This window comes from Dendrobium catenatum, unplaced genomic scaffold (genome assembly GCF_001605985.2).
Source record: "Dendrobium catenatum unplaced genomic scaffold, ASM160598v2 fragScaff_scaffold_243, whole genome shotgun sequence".
In the NCBI taxonomy this organism is placed as follows: Eukaryota; Viridiplantae; Streptophyta; class Magnoliopsida; order Asparagales; family Orchidaceae; genus Dendrobium; species Dendrobium catenatum.
The window spans coordinates 1,808,905-1,830,555 of NW_021318705.1; the positions used below are offsets into that span (position 1 = coordinate 1,808,905).

General features: G+C 33.6%; 1 protein-coding gene across 1 annotated transcript; it reads right to left on the minus strand.

The window, feature by feature from the left end:
• Nucleotides 1-2,361: 2,361 nt before the first annotated feature.
• On the minus strand, nucleotides 2,362-12,774 carry LOC110102087 (endoplasmin homolog). Its single transcript, XM_020830260.2, has 15 exons — nucleotides 12,616-12,774; nucleotides 12,336-12,462; nucleotides 12,054-12,207; nucleotides 11,881-11,961; nucleotides 11,681-11,792; nucleotides 11,463-11,589; nucleotides 11,219-11,357; nucleotides 6,812-6,929; nucleotides 6,491-6,675; nucleotides 6,189-6,404; nucleotides 5,915-6,080; nucleotides 5,686-5,821; nucleotides 5,396-5,546; nucleotides 3,208-3,612; nucleotides 2,362-2,867 (listed from the first exon to the last, which is right to left on the minus strand). The coding sequence occupies exons 1-15, from the start codon at nucleotides 12,680-12,682 to the stop codon at nucleotides 2,592-2,594; spliced, it is 2,460 nt and encodes an 819-aa protein (XP_020685919.1). The 5' UTR covers nucleotides 12,683-12,774; the 3' UTR covers nucleotides 2,362-2,591.
• Nucleotides 12,775-21,651: the final 8,877 nt, after the last annotated feature.

The window sequence follows — 21,651 nt, forward strand, 5'->3', positions numbered from 1 at the left end:
TTTAAAACGCTTTTTTCATAGCTTTTAAAAGATAAATTTTAAGAATTATGAAAAAATCCTACGTTAAGCGACTGGCAAATAGAATATAACGACAGTTATTATTCGTCCGCGAGGATCTTTTAGGCTAATATCAATGGTTAATTAATATTGTTGATAATAATCATTAGCTAACTTGTAACTAAGAGCTCAAAATATTGCTTTTAAAAGATAAGAAAATTTCAGGATATTAATTAAAGGATCAAATATTTTCAAAACATTTTATTCTTATAGCCAAACAAAAAGTTTTATGTGATAAATCCAACGAGCTCAAGATTATTTAATTCTACAGTCGTTAAAGCATACAAATGTTAATATATATATATGATCAAGATGATTAATATAGGTCATCCATTTAATTGTTTTTGTTATTTCAAATCCCTTTGAGATACATGAATTACTTATATTGTGAACCACACATACATCTAAGTGTGGGCTCCGAAAAATTCTATTTTGTGTATATGTTCCCGACCTCTCTGTGTCATCCATCTATTTTTATTTTAAATGTTTTATGTGACGATGACGACAGAGAGTTTTAACTAGATTAGATTTCGGGGAAATTTTCAGAAGGCAGATTGGGTTTTAGATAAGACACTACCCAGAGATTTTGCTCTCATTTGGTGAGGACTTTTTTAACTGAGTTCTGGTTTCCTATAGACGCAAAACCCTATAGTTAATTACCCCTCCTGATAACAAGAGAGAACTTTCGATTAAGGCTAGTCATTAAAGAGGTCATATGGGTTATAAACCCATCGTACAATAGCAATAATTTTAGGGTTAAAATTTTGAATTTGGAAGTTTAAAATTTGGAATTTAGAGTGGGAGGTGGATGATTTTTAGTTTTGAGTTTTTAGGTGATTGATTTTATTTTAAGAATTTAAATTTTTATTGGATTTGAGATTTGACCCCTCCGGTTGAGATTTTCTATCAAAACGGCCATCATCGCGGTGACTACAAAGTCACTTATATTTTCGTAGGATATTGGAAGGCATTTCATAATTTAAGTCATGTCAACTCCATTCCTTTCGAGGAGGGTGAAATTTGAATATTTGACCCGCGCAACATTCTCGAATCGTTGGATTTTGGACTCATATGTGATGATTGGAGCACATGCAGGTTGTAGCATTTGACCTTGCACAGCGTTCTCGGTCATTAGTATTTATATTTTTAACATGTTGACCGGAGCACATGCAGGGCAATTTAGTTTAAGGGATTATATTTAATACATAAGGGGCATTTTAAAATATTTAAATATGATCCATTTACGAGAGTGATTTTATTTAAGAAATGCTCAAATTTTCATTTAAGGGCCTACGAACGCCTTCTGTCCGCTTGCACACATGTTGCAGATTCAGTGGTGTATGTGCCAAAAATTTTTATTAGATCTATTCGTGGGTTATCCATGACTATTCGAGAATTATCAATTTAACTAGGAAGATATTGCAATTCTTCAATTCTTGGATGAGTAATCCTATACAAGAAAAGGAATATAGTGACCCAATGGATACGATCCACTAGTTCACTTACTCTATATGTCATTATAACCCCAAGAAAACATCATCAATTATCTATAATTTCCCTTTCAAAGAAGTCATGATGTATTGTAGTAGCATGAGATTTTTCCAAAGAACTTTTATAAGGGAATTCAGAGAAGTCCTTCGTTGCAAGACATCAAACGATAGTTAAATGTCAAATGCTCTATTGTTATATGTATTTTCTGAAATTATAATATGTAAGATTTATTCAACCTATCCACATAAAGGTTATTCACTTTAAAAAGACTCAATCATATGAGATAAATTAAATACTAATTGCTTTCGACAGGGCTTTATTTTTATTTCGTGAGTATGTCGGTGAAGGAGCGGATGTTTCGTTTGGGTTTTGCCGACAATTAGAGGTCAACACTAAGCCTGAATAAAAGATGAGAAAGAATGCGAACATATAACGGTAAATTGATTGTTCATCGTTGTATAAAGTATAAACACGTTTGATGTTACATAAAAACATCCAATAATATGGATCTAACAAACTTAAATCAGTTATCACTGTATAAAGCCAAAAATAAATTCAATTTGCATATATTTTTTTTGCGAGAAAATTAAGCAGATGCTAAAAGAGAAATATTTGCAATCTTTAACTCTCCATTCGAAATACCATATAGCATGGCTAGAAATTCGAAAAAAACGCTGAAAAATGATTAAACAGCTCAGATAGCACTTGAAAAAGTAAATGAACTATGAAGCTATCCTTCTAAAGAGATAACAGCCTAACAGGCGTGATATTAGAGCATGGTAGTAACGTGGCAGGATAAACAGAACGGTTAAATAAGGTAAACTGAACCAAGAAAATTTTTAAGTTCATTAAAAGTTTAATTAGTTAAGAAGGATCATCCGCAAATACCTCAAAAGTTATTCCGATCACACTCTTACAAAAGAGATCAGACGGCAAAGGGAACTTCTCCTACCTTGAGAGGGAGGGGGCAATCAAGCACCCTCCACAAAAAGAGAAAAATAAAAACGTTCAACCATTTTTCCGAAACATAGACTGATTTTCTTCTACAATTCATCTTTGAGAGAGAACTCAGCCGCCTCTTGGATGTCCTCTGTATCGATAGTTATGGTATTCGATCTCTTCTCTTCAGCCTCAGTCTCAGCCTCAATTTCTTCTGCTTCTTCCTCTTCTTCCACAGCTGCTTCTGGACTAATGTCAAGACTCTTCTTGATAGAACCGTAAATGCTATTGGCGAAGTCCTTGGGATCAGCCAGGTTGAAACCGCTCTCCATCAATGCTGTATGATATATGAGTCTGGCCGTCTGTTTCAAGCTCTCATCCTGTAATAAAATTACAGGTAAATATTACATAAGTCCTTCGGGATGTTTAATTGTTGCAAACAAAAGAGACATAAAATAATAGATCATGACTTCCAAATATAATAGATTAATATATACATATTTGATTAGTTCTGAAATTATGAAGTTGCATACTTTAACACAGGTGTAATACTAGCATTTCATCTTTTGAAATTCTATATTCAAGTGTGTATTTTTGTTTCAAATCATTTTTTATCAAATCAATCCTAAAATACTCTGAAATTTTTTAAGAAGGAAAACATTTTAGCCACTTTCACCTCCACCTATTGTGCAGATTACTAAATAAAATTGCTTGTATTACCTCGGGATCTGTAGCAACTCTTTCCCGTAGTTCCTTTATAATGGGATGCCTTGGGTTAACCTCAAGAACCCTCTTGCCACGCATGTAAGCTTGCTTGCCCGCGTCTGAGAGAGTCTGTGCCTGCATGATCTTCTCCATATTTGCACTCCAGCCGTATTTAGATGTGACCACAACACAGGGAGTGTTGTCCAAACGGTTGCTGATCTTTACAGAGTCGACATTTTCACTGGCAAGAGCAGTCTTCCACCATTTGGTAAGAACCTTGAAAGAATCCTTGAGATCTTTGTTCTTGGACTCCTTCCCAAGTTCCAGGCCTTCCTTAGACACATTCTGGAAATGCTTGTCTTCGTAGTCCATCAGGTATTGCATCAAGTATTCATCGACTGGGTCAGTAAAGAAAATGACCTGCAATAATGAAATAACTTATACATTTAAGGTACATTGCAGACAGGTAGAAGCATAAATCTTGATATGCGTTGATAGAAACGGTAAAGGGAGACTGTAAATAGGTGAGCATCTAAAGTTGAAAAGAAGACAGAAGGTGCAGATAGAACAAGACATGTTAAAGGTTCTAGCATGAACAAGTCCGTGAAAATAGATAAATTTGTCTTCCATGGATAAAGGGATCTGTCATCAGAAAAATTATTCTGTGCGGAGTGCGGAGGGTGTCCGGAGACCAATAAAAATGCGCCACATCACCTTATTGGTGGGTGCCAAGCTCAGTACCGGCACTTGGTACCGCAGGATATCACTAAGTACTCAGTGCTTAACCGGACGGTTCTCCCGTCCGGTCTCCATACATGATAAAAGCTCTTGTCTTCAATGATAAAAGCAAAAGATCCACATGGCAATGCAAAGATGACCTAAGCGCAACAGAATCCTCAAGTAAAAGAGAAAAAACAAAAATTAATAAAATAAAATAAACGGGAATTGTAATTGGAACCTTCAATTTTAAGTTTCTTTAAATATACGTGATTTGTTTCTGAAAAGTCCCATGATAGCTAGCATCTCATGGAAATTTCCAATCTTCAGGATTCTATGGTTCCATGACAGCAAAAGATTGATTTTTCATCTTGACACCTCCGTTGATCTAAAATGGGGCCAAGAATTGTTCACGGGCAAAATACTCCAAAAAGATGACAGCTTGAAAAAGAGAGGGGGTGGACAGAAGAGGCGTCAGGATTGGCAGAAGCTATCCCTTGGATGAGTTGGACCCACCCTAGACAAGAGAAAAGAAAGAGAGGGTTTTCGGGCATCTACCAAAACCTGCCTCATGACATGGGTGGGATTGTCTTCATCACATATGTTGGGCTTTGTTTGTGAGTGAGTGAGTGAGAGAGAGAGAGAGAGAGAGAGAGTGGGGTTTGTGTGAGAAGCAGATAAACAACGCCCCCTCCTTTCTCAGGCCAACTTATACATGTTTAAAGAAGAGAAAGAGAACATTATATAATCCAAGCGGAATTGGGTGACGAGAGAAATGAGAAAATGAGACGAGCTCAACGAAGACGATGAGAACATTATATAATCCAAGCGGAATTGGGTTACGAGAGAAAGAGGAAATAAAGAGATACAAAAAAAACAGGCAATGGCTGATGGTCATATATTGACATCCATCCTCTCCTACCCAACGAGCCAACCAGCATCGGTAGGAATGACAGGGGATGGAGACATAGGTCAATATTTTTTTTAAGGATGACCAGCAAGAATCTTCTATGCTGCTGAAACTAGTGTGTTTGAACGGGCAGTTAGAAAAAAGAGAAAGAGAGAGAAAGTGTGAGAAAGAGAGAGAGAGAGAGAGGGAAAGACGTTTGAGAACAAATCAATGGGCAATACGACTACACAAACCGCATGAATAATGTCTGAATAGCTCATCTGCCGCAACTTCAAACTTTCTTCATTGTATAGCATAGCTAATTTACAAAAGGTATCAGTCCTACAGGAAGCGATCAAAATTTGCTTTATATTTTATATAGGCTACTAAGGCTAGTACTCTAAATTCCTGGTACCTTTGCTCTCATAGTTTATTTGGGTATGAATGAGAGACCACACGTGCATTCCATGTTTAGATCCATGAAAACAAAAAAAAAAATCAAAACACCTTTTAACAACAAAAAACATAAAAAGAGACAGGTCATTTAACCTTCTAATTTTATATAAATTAATAGATAGTACTTGAGACCATAATTACCTCGTAGTTCTTCTTTGTGAGCCTCTCAAGGAATGGAGATTTCTCCAACTGCTCTTTACTGGTTCCAGTAATATAGAAAATGTCCTTCTGTCCAGTTTTCATTCTAGAAATGTACTCATCCAGCGAAGTAAGCTTCCCTTCTGACTTTGTGCTGAAATCCAAGCGAAGCACAGAATAAAAATCATGTTGTTTCACTAACTTCATATCACTAGATCACTGGTCAGACTTCAGGAAAACAGGGTAAAAAACAATCTAAATAAAAATATAAGCACCAAAAACAAAAGGCTTACCTCTCAAACCTAAGAAGCTTAGCAAGACGATTTCTGTTTTGTGCATCTTCAATGATGCCGAGCTTTATAGATTTGCCAAATTCATTCCAGAATTTTGTATACTGCCCCTTCTTCTCTTCATTCTCATTTGAATTATCTGCATCAAAATTTTCAGAGAATTCACAAATTAATAACTAATGAGGCCTATCAAAATAAAAAGCGAAGAACCTGAAACTGGCAAAACATATACCTGTCTTATTTCTATTAGAATATTCATCAGGGTCTTCATCAGCAATTCGCCGAATCATATCAAGAGCCTTGCGTATTAATTTCTTCTTAATCGTCTTCAGACTGCTATGTTGTTGAAGCATCTCTCGTGATACGTTAAGTGGGAGGGTGTCGGAATCAACCAAACCCTACAAATAACCATTTATAAGAGTTTTTTAATTCCAAATGAATCAAGTAACCAGCCAGCTAAGATGAATCACCTAAGCTAACACTAATCAAAAGAATGTTGTATTTACCATCAAGAAGTTGAGAAACTTGGGAAGAAGCTCATCAAATTCATCAGAAATGAACACTCTCCTAACATAAAGCTTCAGATTGGACTTTTTGGTATTATAATAGCTCTCATAGAGATCACTGGGCGCCTTGTGAGGAACAAAAAGCAATGCCTTAAATTCTACATCACCTTCAGCGACAAAGTGAGTCCAAGCTAAAGGTTTTTCATCGCCGAAATCCTGAAAAAATAAAATAATGATAATAAAGGTGAACATTTAATGAGATGCATAACATATTCTTTATTGGCCAGGTTATTCAATCTAACCTTTGAGATCGAATGGTAGAATTTTGTGTATTCTTCTTCAGTAACCTCCTTTGGACTCCGGAGCCAAATTGCCTTCATATCATTCAGAAGCTCCCACTCATAAGTGGTCTCCTTAACAGTCTTTTTCTTTGGCTTTGACTCAGCTTCATCCTCCTCTGTTTCTCCTTCTGAAGTGGATGTTTCAGCTGTATTGACCAATAATAAGATAAAAAAGATGCACCAAAATGGGAGACGAAATATAAACAAAAGTTAAACAAAAAATTTTGAAATTACGTCAAAATTAAACAAGAAAATCTAAGGTCAGATAATAAAACCACGTACATGATTCTTCTTCATCGCTAGACTCCTCTTCATCAGAAGGAACTTCCACATCCACCTCTTTGCTTGCCCAGAGATAAATTGGGAAGTTGATAAACTCAGAATACTTCTTGACCAACTCCTAAAATAAGATTTGAGAGATGTGAGGTGAAGAACTAGAAGTAAAATATTTAAAGCTAATTAGAAGGTATCCAGGACAGCCGTGTTTCTTATCATCAACTATACAATTGTCAAGGGAACTATGAATTGAAGCAGCCATGAAAACCAATTAGATTGCCATCATTTAAAGAAAAAACTTTCATGGAATGTAAGAGATGGTGATTATCATAACAATTTTGTAAGAAATCGTAGGGACAAGTGGTTATATGAGGCAAAAAAGAATGGTGTAAGAGGAAAGAAAAAACAAAATAATAGAGTTATCAACTTTCTTCCAATTTTATCACGTCCTTTGCCATCGCATTTCACTGCATTTTTTTCTTAACTTTCAGCTTCGAACCACACAAACTCAAAGAAAAACTATTTTACAAAGATAAATTGCATCCAATAGGCAATACAAATGATCCAGTAACATAGTTTGAAACAACTTTATAGCAATCCTCTTCATTCTAAACAAAAACTAGAGATGATTGAATTTAACGCATAATTTTATTTTATTTATTTAATCATTTTGCTCAAGCATTTTGAGTTAAAAAAATAACTAAAATTCATTCAATCCCAAATTAGGACTTTCATGCAACTGTTTATGGGTTATAAATGATTATTAGCCATTCAGGCTTTTTCTCTGCCCATTACATTTTGTAATCATCGACCATACTGATGCCAAAATCAAAAGTCATACGGTGTGAGTACGTATGTGCTTTGAGTATGAGTGTGTGGGGGCACGGGCATCTATGCGTGAGAGAGAAGTGCAAAACCAGTTAACGGAGTGAGTTCATTACTTAATTTTACTCAGATGAAAGCAAACTTCACATGGATAAATTAGAACTAATTTTGTTAGGTAGTGCAAATTGCATTGATCCAAGTTCACATAATAGACTCGAACAATGACAACTTGACAATACGGCCAAAGTCCAATGTTTGAATGCACATATACAGTGCAATCTGAACATAACGGAAAAAAAACCTATCGTCTACTCTAATGCTATGATAATATAGGTAAATGCCGTGCCACAATATTGGCCCCCGATAAAAAGATTGTAATCCTGAATCAAATGCATGACCCCTAATCACAATGGAGACAACCTATACATAAGTCTCCAATAAATAGACCATATCGAATTTGGTTAGCAAAAAGCAATTACATGTGCTAAAAAGGAGCCCAATCACTAGCTTGGAGATTAATCAATATCAAAGTTTCAGCATTAGCTGTCTCTAAGATGGAAAACTTGATATACCTCGCACCTCACAAGAGAAAAAGTAGACCCTTCACGTTTATGACTGACATTTTTTTAACCATACCAAGGCTATTCAGGTATTCATTAATAAAAGAGTGCTGAATCTTCTTTGGTATTGTTCAAAAGTGACTACAACCCTAAGTTTATCAAAAAATCCAATCTAGCAGTTGCTAACCATAAAATTTATCACAGTTTTTTAACAAATTTAAACATAAAATGATTTAAATTAAAATCTAATAAAAGAATAAAGCAAACAGTTTATATATATATATATAACCAAAAAAGGTGGATGTTTGATTCAAGCTTTTTTAAATGTTAAGATATTAAACAATGAAGTATCCACTTATGGATTGCGAAGAAATTCTAAAAGAATGAGCAGTAATACACAAGTTCATTATTAGTATAGTTTAGAAAAAAATAAAATAATCCATTAAGAAAATTCATTATGAAATGCTTTAGACACAAAGAGGCATGTATTTAGGCTACTCTTTTTATATTCCAAGTATAAGTATGGCAGATCATCGTTTGAGTTGATGTCCCTCAATGAGAAAAAGGGAACACCCAAACATCGCACAAGGCAATTTCAAGGATGTCTACAAAAGAGGAGATTCTATTGCAAAACTCACCAATCTAACTTTTTTAATTTAATTCTAATTTATTAAATATCTTTTATTCTAAAATCAATGGAATTGTATGCAATATAGGTCTAGATGCAGGCACAAAAGTAATTAAATCCCCCGATCAACCTTAACAATCAAGCCTAGTCAAGCGTTATCTTCGCAAAACAATTCATTTTACAACAGATAGAACAAAAATTATAGGTCATTATGGAAGGAGTAAAAAAGAGATGCAATGAAGTTAAATATTGCACCTTGAACCACTTCAGAGACAGTGCTGCTGCAATTATTATTTAAAAAAGCATAGTGAGAACTTGAATGACCGCCTAAAGGACCTTTGGGTAAAGGAGCATTCCTCCTTAGAAAGTCAGATAATTTTAACTTAATTAACTTCTCAATAGTAAGCTCAACAAAGTTGACAAGTTAGAACTAAAATCGAAGGTTCCCATCACAATTTCAAATTAAAGATTGAAAAAAAATTGTAATGAAGCAAGATTTATACCTTCTGCATGCGTACTAATTAATAAAGAGCATGAATTTCCAGAAAAAAACAAGAGTCCGACAATAAGTAGGGATACAGACAGAAACAATGGGAGGCAGAGATTCATGAAATTGTTTGTTCACAAGCATAACATCCTTCGGGTTGGCATAAAAGATGAGATGAGCCACTCAATGATCAAAATTATTATCATTAAGCATGAAATTTTACTATGGAATGATCATACATAGATGCTTAAAATAATTAAAATACAGGTGTCTTAAAAATTCCAAACTATTATATAATATGAAAGTAACTTAAAAGACATACATTTTATAAAACTAGAATCGAATCAATAATACTATATAGATCCAATTGTTGGAAAATAAACAAATTCTGCATAATCAAATTGAGTGTGACAAAAATAAGAAAGTTAAAATGAATTGAAGCAAAACTAGGAAAAATATAGTGGGAAGTACATATATCAAAAAATAGAGAAGAGTGGCGAGTGGCCATTATTAAATATAAGTTTGTAGAAATTACTTATGGATTGAGCTAGTCGTAGAATAGAAGAAGCACTAATAAGATGAAAAAGAGAACTAAAGAAGAAGTATAATGAATAAAGGAATAGACCAAAAAGTAACTTGGCAAGGAATAGACCAAAAAGTAACTAAGCATTTCCACCCTTCTATTGAATATCATCATCTCCATCAGCTTTTTTACACTTCATTTTCTTTAAGAATTGTAACTTCAATTTTACTAACAAGTCAATAAAAACAAAATTCTCTAATTTCATTTAGGGTGCTAAGGTCAATAAAGTCAATCATATTCTCACAATCTTCAATGAAAAGCTTATCAAAATATTTCATCCACCTTCGTTGAATATCCTTTTCTAAAAAGAAAATTTATCTTCATCTTTAATGCACTTTACTTGAACTAAACACTTATTTTTTCTATCTTTCCATTTGGCTAAATTATACATATATCTTTAGTCATCCTTAATATCTAATATATTATATAAATCCTTAAAAATTAAATTCTTTGCATCGCATATTACTTTCTTAGACTCATTACGGGCTTCTTTATATATTTTCTAATTTTTCAAACTTTTATGTCTAAACCAATTTTTATAACAAAGTTTTTTATTTTTATTGCCTTTTCTTACATATTTTGATTCCACCATCAATTATTTTTTTACTATTAACAACTTTTTTTATACTTCAAATACATCATTTATAACATTTTTAATATCACTAGCTATTTTTGCCCATATAGCATTAACTTCCTCGTGCACAGACAAAATCTTAAGATCTTGAATTTTACTCCAAAAAAAATTATTAGTCTTATTTAAATGCTTCTCTCTATTCCTAAAATAACCATTTACTTTATTTCATATTCAACTCATTCACCTTAAAGTCTAAAACTAATAAACAATGCTACGTACATAAACTTTCACACGGAATAATTTTACAATCATTGCACTCTAAACAATCTATTTTTCATATAAGAAAATAATCAATCCGAGTTTTACTATATCAATTCTTACTAGTGAAGAGACGCTCAACTCTTTTTTTAAATAAAGTATTAGCAATTACAAAATCATAAGCTAGAGTAAAATCTAATATGGTTTTAATTGCTCCAAACTCATAGTCACTAAAATCTTCACCATAAATTAGTCTCTCTTTCCCCACAACATATAAATATTAGATATTTTCCACTCCTATGTCAATCTAATGCAAAGAAAACTTAAAAGTACTCTTTACTAAGGTGTGGTAAGGCTAGAAAGATTACCACAAAGATCACCGAAAGATTTTTTTTTTATATAATATAATATTGATTGACTACTACACCAGTAGTTGTAAGCAACTTCAACAAGTAAATTAGGGAAGCTGGTTTCAAATTTAAGATGGGTTATGCTCACCTTCAACTTATTGTCATCTAGATACTCCTTGGCTTCATTTCTAAGATGCAGGCGGATTTCAGTTCCGCGGCCCAAAGGCTCGTTCCATGTGTCTTCAGAGATGCCAAATGAGCCATCAGCTTTAGATTCCCAGACATATCTGGAGAGCGAAATAGAATAACAGGATCATCAATTTAAAAAAGAAAGAGAGATGAACCGTACCCTATGGATTAAATTGATACATCAAAGAGAACAAAATTCTTACTGCTTGTCATCGTTATGCTTGCTAATGACCTCAACATAGTCAGCTACTAAATATACAGAATAAAACCCAACGCCAAACTGGCCAATGAGATTCAAATCACCACTCGCCTGCATCTTCTCAACAAAAGCTGCAACCAATGAAAAACAACAGCCATTACAAACATGCCCTCACCTGCGTCATATAAACTACTAATGGCCCACTAATCCAGTAGGTAATACCTGAGGTTCCAGATTTGGCTATGGTTCCCAAGTTTTTAATTAAATCTTCTTTTGTCATACCAATACCTCTGTCCCGGATAGAAAGAATCTTCTTCTCCTTGTCCAACTTAATCTATAATGCACAATAAAAAACATTTATTACCATTAAAGCACTTCATTTAAACCAATTATTCAGCTTTACAGTAGCACAGTTCACTAACCAGAATCTCAAGTTTTGCATTGTCGCCTTCCCCTAGGACCTCTTTATCAGTGAGCGAAAGGAACCTGATCTTGTCCAATGCCTATTTTCAAAAGCAAATAAGTCAAATAATCTTGACAAAACCATAAATTCCTATGTACCTTAACAATGCTAAAATAAGAGCCATCTACTCACGTCAGAGGCATTAGAGATGAGCTCCCTCAAGAAGATATCTTTGTTGCTGTATAGAGAGTTGATGATTATATCCATCAACCGCGACACTTCAGCCTGGAACTCAAACTTCTCCGAGCTACTACGCAGAGAGTTCTGCGCGATCGACTCCGCCTCTCTGTACATTTAACGAGAAAAAGGGGAACGAATTATCATCTTTCAGTCCTACCCTAATACACTGACTACTCTAAACCGATCTGACATGTTGAAAACAACGCAAACAAAATTAATCTTCCAATTTTATACCTCTTGGTGACATCAGAGTCGGTGGACACTCCGCTAGGTACAGCTCTGAGCTTCTCCTCCACCTTCGGCGGACTCTCGAGCTCATCTGCATCGCCACTGTCTTCTGCATTCGCTTGAAGCTTACGACCTGCAAGATCCGAAAGAAAACAAGTGAATTCAGTTCCAACTCCTTGGAAATAATTAGTGATCAATTAAAAAAAAACTGAAGCGACAGCAGCAATGACTGCATAAGCTGAGTCATATAAACCCTAAAACCAAACCCTAAATCGCCATAACTTACCTTGATCGGGAAGGGTAGAGAAAATGATGAGTAGTAGGAGAGCGGAAGGGATCATCCATTTCCTCATTGCGCTTACCGGAGACCGATCAATTCAGAAGACTCGCTGCAATTTTGGAAGGTGACTCTCGCTTGAGATCTAAATACGCCGCCCGATCTTCGAACAGAACGACTCCAACGACGACTTGGCTATGAATCTCACCCTGAAAAATGGTTTGATCTATCCTGCGTGGAACATCTGACGGTTCCTATTGCTGGAGCGACACGTGGCATTTTTTAAGTGGATTTTCTCGCTGGTGTGACGTGGAGAATTGAGAAACGATCCCGAATGGTTTGATCAATCTACGTGTAACATCCAGCGGTTCAAAATGGTTCAATGACACGTGGCTTTCAGTCAGTGGATTTGCTGATAGCGGTGACGTGGAGAGCAAGGAACGATTTGATGCTTAGAACCAATCAAGAAGTTTAGAAGTTATTGTTTGTTTAGTTCTAAGTGTGAGAGCTAATAATAAGGCTGACAATTGTCGCCTATGATTTTAATTTCTTACGCAAAATATGGATTTTTTTTCCCGACTTTGTCATAAACTACCATATGGCATACATCTTAATTTGTTCTTAAGCGTTCGTCATGATTCTTTAATTCCATATTTTTTAAATCAATTTTTTTACAAATTTTTTTTAAATTAGAAATTTTTACACTAAAAATTAATTTTAGAATATATTAAAAAACCTGCTTCACTTCTTTGTTTGGAACAACTTTATTGTTGTTTTTTATAATAGCTCTCTAGCATAATTTTTTTAAAACAGCAAAAAATTGTGATCAAAAGCTATCTCAAATTAAGCCTTAGATAGCTTTGTTCACTATTTAATTTGAGTTTAAGGATTATACACCTAAAATTTTATCAAAATTCACCTTTAAATTATATTAAATTATGTTTATATTTTTAAAATGAACCTATGATATCCAAAAAAAAAATATTGATTGTTAAAAATCAATTTTAATGATATGGATATGAAAACTAGCTTGGAGATAGCTAAATTTTCAAATACCATTGGTTTATGTGAAGGAGGAATTTGTTCCATAATATGATTGATATGACTCCTGAAAATTCATATAATTTATGTGAATCTTGAGACAATTTTTTGAAATTAAAATCATGATCATCTGAACTTCAAATTTGACATGCTTATAATCAAATCGAGCAACTCGACAGGATGAATCCAAGTAGTAGTCACCTAAATGTTGAAAAAAAAATATAATCAAGAAACTAAATATGAACCATAAGATGGAGTATTTTGGATTGTAATTTGAATTACTAAAATGTTCATCCCAAAAAATTTATAAATAGAACTTCATTCTCAACGTAAAGGGGAGGGAGAAAGGAGAGAACTAGAGAATTCTCATGCATTTTCTAGCCATTGCTGACTATCATTAGTGATTGACATTAATAATTGCCACCGACAATCACCTTCACCATCGATAGTCACCGTCATCTTCAGACACTTGTCAAGATTTAACACTATAATTGTATTTCAATTGTCTGTTTGTGGACATCATACTTTTGTAATCTCTATAACAAAAAATCAAGCTCCATTCTTAGGTTAAGATTTAATCGTCGATCTGTAGACACTTTTTTTCCAATTTCCATAATCCCCTCACGAAAAATCAAACATTAGTTTTGTTGCATCCTAGAACATTCACAGCTATAGAGAGATAGAGTTGTCCTAAATTTGCACAGAGATCCATCACAAAAAAAAAGGAAGAGTTACAAGAGTCGTAAGAGGCATCAAGATTTTTACATAGAAAACCCTGAAAAGGGACAAATCACGAGGCATGTTGAAATGCTTCCAACAGTGATTGAACATATTACAAAGGTTGACCTGCGCTTTAACTCAAAGAAAGTAATAATACAATAGATTAGAAAAACATATTAAATTTCAGATGGGTACTCTTAATCTTGAATGAATGATAGATTGTAGAAATATGATGGCAATAATCTGGAGAATGTTCAGTAGAGGTGTAGTAACCTTCAAATTTTTTTTAATTTTTTTTTTCACTTACAACAGTTAAAAATTATTTCACGCGTCATTATAAGTTCAAATCATAAATCGCCTTTATCATACCATAGATACTATTGTGCTTTAGTTTCACTATTTTTTTATAACAGTAGGCAACAAAAATCTAAATTTTGTGATTTGATTTTGTTGTATTTAACTGCTTAGTATTTTTATTTGAACTTTGGATAACTGCTACTTATTAATCATTATGCTCAGCTTAGAAATTTATTATACTACATTGAATTGCTTTTAAATATTCTGAAAATGTTTAATAAAAGAATGTTTTTGGAGATTTAAATTGGTGTTTGTGATTGAGTTCGTTTAGTTCATTGTAGTTTTGCTTCTAGTTTCAGGATCTGAGAAAGAGGAGGAGCTTATGGATTAGTAGTTTTGATTTTAGTCCTCGGGTATTTCTCTTATTTTGATTTTTGCACAATTATATTCTATTATTTTATATTCATTTTAATTTTGATGATATGATCATAATTTTGTTGATCAAATTATTCTTCGTGTTTTGGATATTTTTAGTAGTTATGCAGGCTATAGTTTATTTCAAAGTTTAATTGCAAGAATTTTTTTGAAATATTTCTAAAACTATATCTTGAAATTTGTTTGTCACTGCTTAACATGAAATGACCTATCTCATCAATGGGTTTTGTCGGGTTGGGTTGTGATAAGAGATATGGGGATGGTTGTAGATCCGGTGATACTCATAAGACAGGAGAAAAGTCCAGTAATGCTTAGTGGTCGAGATGAGATCTGACAGTAGCTAATAAATGGGCAGATGTCCAACGACAGTTCGTGGTTGGGAAGAAATCCAATGGCGGTCAATAAATGGGCAGAATTCAGGGGACGGTCAGTAAATAATAAGAGATCTGACGACAACCAACACATAGGTTGTAGTATTTAGATAGTTAGTGGTCAGAAAGAGATCCATTGGTGGCCAACAAACATGAGGAAGTTCGACGATGATCGATTGTGAATAGATCTAGCGATGGCCAACGAACTAGCGGAAGTTCAGTGACAATCATTGGTTGGGAAGAGATATGGGTGACTAACGAATGGGCAAAAGTCCAATGATAGTCGGTAATCAGGAAGAGATCTAACTTCAGCCAATGTATTGGCATAATGCTGGAGAAGGATAGTAGTGTGGGAAAAATAAAATGTTTGCTTAAAGTCTATGCAGATTCGAGATGCTCCTATTATTACGATTGAAATAATATTAAGAATAAAATTCTATCTTGAAAGATATATAAATTATTCTATAATGGATTCAAATAAAAAAAATAAGGTTTTAAAAATTATTCACTTTCATAATCAAATAGAATTAAAGAAATAACTTATCATCTCGAAAGATAAAAATATCATTCTACAATATTATTTAAGATAAGAATGAGATTTTGATATTTCTCCATTTTTGTCATCAAATATCAAATGAGGTGAAAATTATATTCTATAAAGTAATTTGAATACCAAAATGATTTTTTTTTAAATGTCTATATTTTTAGAAAATTATCTCTTTATCTTATGAATATGAGATAGGATTTATTTTAATATGTAGTTATTGGTTCCCAATAAAGGTAAGCCTTTAGGGTTAATCACATATTAGGAGAATTAAATATCCTAAGAATATTAACGATTAAAATAGTGACAAATATTTTCTTTTAGGTTTTAACGATTAAGATAAGAATGCGAGGTGAAGAATTTTTAAAGGGGATTGGATAAATTTGGAATAATTCTTTTTGGAAGCTAAAGGATTGAAGAGTGTGGAGCACATTAAGATTTACGAACCCTATAAGTACTCCAATCTATCCTAGGTTATGCTTTAGTATTTTAGAGATAAGATTTTATATTTGAGTTGGTATTTTATTAGATATTTGGGATTACATTCCTAGAGGACGAGGATTTATGATTTTTGGTCTGCCTCATAACTTGAATCTAACTTAGGCAGTACACAATAATAGCCCGAACCTATTCTAAGTGTAGTGTATGAATTTTTGGAATTACATCTGCTTGGAGTGGAAAGACAGCTAAATCAACTGTTATCTTGTCTTTATGAAAAAAATGTGTAAACTGTGATTTAAATTTTTAAAATATAAGCCCGACATCTAGAGAAAATTCTAAATGGCCCTATACTTATGAATGATATTTTGTTTCTAGAACTAATGCAATTAAATTTTAATTATTTTTAGTTTATTTCTAATATGATGAATGTTTATTTAAGCATCATAAATCATAAATGCATGTTTGAATTTTTTTTAAAAGGCAAAAATATAACTTTTAAGAGGATTAGGCTTCACGAGGTTTGACACCTCATCTTCATATGTCGGATTATCTGAACTTTACCCCCTAATGGGGAAGTATATAAAACAATGATATAAATATGAAAATATGCATGAGACCTCGAGCGGTCTCGAGTTTAATTTCTTAGGACTATTATCTTTTTATGTTATTTATTCCTAGAATTTTATTTTTAAGTTACAAGTGAATTAATTTTTATTCCTAAGAGCCTGACAAAATTTCATGTAAAAAAAATCTATGAAAAATAAATAATTTAAAGTGTGCAAATAATGTAAACACGTCAATTTAAAAGAGTATAAACATCAAAAGTCCATGTGAAAAATGTTACTTAATATACAATGCAGAGTCTACAAAAAATAAATGTGGTCAGACTTCACTAACAACAACTTGGATTCTACACCTATAAAATGATACAAATATTGAAATAAGACAATTTAAGATATTTTGAATAGTTATTTAGAGCTTTCAATCCAATATACATTTCCTTTCTTTGAAGGAGTCAAGCAAGCTATATGAAAGCTTCAAATGTCTAGGTATATTATTACTTAATTCTATGGTTATGTATGTTGACCAATATTTTTTTTTAATTAGAATTCTGAGATTTATTTTACTTTTATTATGGCTAAGTTTATAGCCGTATAAACTCAGGTTACCCAACAACTACCTATTTATTTTAAGTTTGATTGTTGGTTAGTGAATTTCAATTAATTTAGTTTATAAATTACTGATTTGTAATGTTTATAATTTAATACTTATGTTCTGTCTACTCATTCGCAGGGTTGTCATAACAAGCACAAGGATTAAAGCCTCTTTAATTGGACACGTAGTCCCGCAGCTAGAGATAGTACAGCCTAAAAATTTTATTAATCAAGTGTGAAGTGGATTATTATTCATTTGATTTAATTCATTCAGTTATGAATTATTGAGTTTCTGATGATTTATTAAAATTTATTGGATTATTTAATTAATTAAGTTTGACTAGTATTTAACTTTTTTATTTACTTTAAATTTTGAAAATTTTATATTTTTTATAAACACTAGATCTAGAGATTAGTCCAATGCATTTGAGTTTATGTTAATTAAAGTTTTCTACAATTAGTTGTGATTTTTGGATGTTTGGCATTTTAATGAATTATTTAATTATTTAATTAGAGAGTGTTTCTTATTTTTATATCAAATTATCAGGTGAAAATTGGAAGATCATGTATTGTAATGATGAGATTTAATATGGATGAGCATTACATGGTATAAAATTTATAATTATAAAGCATTTATTTTTTATCTTATTTTTAGCATATACTAAGAAAAGCTGTGAGAGACAAAAAATTTTAACATGAAAAAAATTGTAGAATGAGAAAAATCACAGGCCTTGACCTAGTTGAAATATTCTAATATATAATAGAAGATGCAAGAGATATCATTGCCTTGCAATTAAAAAGAGAATATTATACATAGTAGAGAATAATTGACTCATTCCTGTAGTAGAGATAGCAAAAATGGAGTGTTTACAAGCGGGCAGTTAAAACACTACTATGAGATTAGTTGTTAATATTTAACATGTAATAGTCGGATGAAAGAAGTCTGACCATGACGATAGCAATTGTTGATGGTGGCGTTGACAATGATCGTTGGAAAATGTTATATAGTTCTTTAGCTCCATCGTCTCTCAAATAGCCTCTCCTATATAAAATGAAACCATATTTATAGATATCTTGTTAAGCGAATTTCGATAAATTTGAATCTAAAACATTCTATCAAATAATACATAATGATCTCCTTAACCATATAGTATTTATCTAACATTTGAGTGTTTTAATGATGTTAGAATCAAATGATATTGGACTCATTAGATTCGTCACATTGAGCCTCTTGATTTGATTAAAAGTACATAAGATTTGGAGACCATTTAGTCTTTTAATTAATGTCCAAAAGTTTTTAAATATATTTCAAGTACTTGATTTGAATTAATATGTGTTAGCATCAGTGATAAGCTATACTATGAGCAAGCCGAATTATCAAGGAATGCTTCACCACCAGTTGCAGGAAATCATTTCATCACATGGGCACGATCACAAATACACAACTCAACCAATCACTTACATATTCTCAGTAACCAACTAACCACTATGTTCATATATGTAAACCCATTGCATTCCTGTAACAGATTATGGAATACAAAGCACAACACAAATTCCATATTCCTTCTCCTTCTTTGTTATTTCGTTTCTCTGTTTATTTCTAACTTGCAGGTTGCTTCATGGTATCAGAGCAGCTCCTCTCAATGGCCAAACAAAGTTCCGCTACATCTGCGACTCCACAACCTTCGTCTCTGTCATCGACAATGGCAAATTTTACCATACCAGGTCCGTTGAACTTCATTATGACTAATATGAAATCTATAATCAACTTACAGCTCACAAAATGAAAACTATGATATTTGGAGCCTGCAAGTACACAAACTCTTTGTCGTGAACGGCTTTGATGGTTATCTCACCGAAAAACAAACAAAACCCAGTTGATCCTCCTCAGATTCTGAAGTTAAAGTTTGGCTTTTAATCGATCAAAACCTGGCAGCTGCTCTTCTCTACACTATTTCACCGTCAGTGATTCCCTACGTTCTTCATCTCACCACAACTAATGAAATCTAGAGCACACTAGCAAGCCATCTGGAACCCACCAATAGATCGAGAGTGACACGGCTTAAAAATGAACTGTACAGTATTCATATGAGAGATTCTACTACGAAGCAATATCTATCTCGCATAAAGCAGCTTGTGGACAGCATCGCAGCAGTAGGATCCCATGTTGATACATAAAGTATAATCCTATATATCTTAAATGGCTTGCCCCCCGCATATAACTCCTTCAAAACCACCATCTGCACCATTCCTCTGCACTTCACTTTGGATACCCTGTACTCACTACTATGCAGTGAGGAGATACATGTTAACAATGAACTTCAAAGGGACTCTACTATAGTCACGAACAACACAACTCTATACGTTGGAAGAGGAAGAACTGGAAGAACCAGGGGAAGCTATCGCAGAAGAGGATACCCATCAAGGCCACCAAACAACAATCACTTACAACCGTCTACTGATTTAACTCGACCAGTTTGACAGATTTTTGGCAAAACAGGTCATATTGCCCTGAACTGTTGGCATAGGTTCAACTTAAACTATTCTCCATCTATACCTCCTCGAGCACTCATCACTCAACCATCCGGACAAACTAATACAACAACTGACTGGTACCTAGACTGTCACGCCCCAAGATCTAACTTGGAAAGAATATCAATTAACCGACCATTTATCAGAGTCATCTATAATTCTCCAATTAATCACTGTCTAAACAAAAGTCTATAAATTTAAAAACATCAATAACAAGTCGATTCATATCTCAAAAGTTCATATACAATACTCAGGAACTACACTACAATCACAAGTACAGAAATCTATCCTGTCCTGAGTACAAAAGAATCACTATCAATCAAAAGACAAAAACCTGTAGATCCGGATCAATTCCTATCTTCTGCTCCCTTGCCCTGACCTGAAAATATCAACCACATATAATGAGCTTTACAAAGCCCAGCAGGTCACCTAATACCTATAACTGAAATCAAAGCACGACGACGCTATCAATATGTTGGACGATCCAGTCCAGAAATCATTCCAGAAAACACTCCAGAAATCAGCCGTTTTCAATGCACTGATCGGCCTGGACGATCTCAATATCGTCCCGGCCGATCCTGGGAGGAAAATCCAATTTAGAGAGGAACAGTAAGGGAACGAGATCTCACATAGACTATGGGGCTCCTTCACACATGACGTCTGATGCAACTCATTTACAGCATCCCTTATCATACGCAGGTAGTGACAGCATCTCCATTACCAACGAAGCATCCCTTCCAATCCATTCCAGCGGCCAAGGTCTCCATCCACTACCCAACACCCCACGTAAGCTATATCTACAAAATATTCTTCATGTCCCATCTTTAACACGTAACCTACTCTCAATTCACAAACTTGCAACCGATAACAATTATTTTATCGATTTTGACTCTCTTGGCTTCACAATAAAGGACAATCTGACTCATTAACCAATCCTTAGAGGTCGGACACGAGACGGTCTCTACAACATTCCATCTCAACCGAATTTTGCTCTACAAACTACCAAGTCTTCTACCTCTCTATGGCATGCAAGATTGGGACACCCACACCATCAACTACTTTAGTTCTTAGCTAGCAAAAACTAAAATATATGTCTTTCCAGTAATTCTACTTTTTTATGTAACTCATGTAAAGTGGCCAACAGCCACAAACTATCATTCTCTATTAATGAAATGAAAACTTCAACTCCTTTTAATATTGTTCATACTGATATCTAGGGCCCTGCACCTACTTCATCTTTAAATGGCTACAATTACTATGTTGTCTTCATAGGAGACTTCTCTCGCTTCTCATGGCTTTACCCAATGTCAACCAAAGCAGAAACATTCCAAAAATTTCAAAATTTCATACAAATGGTTAAAACTTAATTGAACTCTCACATTAAAAATTTAAGATCTGACGATGGAGGAGAGTACACATTCAAAAACTTCAAAAACTTTCTGCTTCAACATGGTATCCAACATCAAATGAGCTGCCCGTATACCTCATAACAAAACAGCATTGTCGAAAG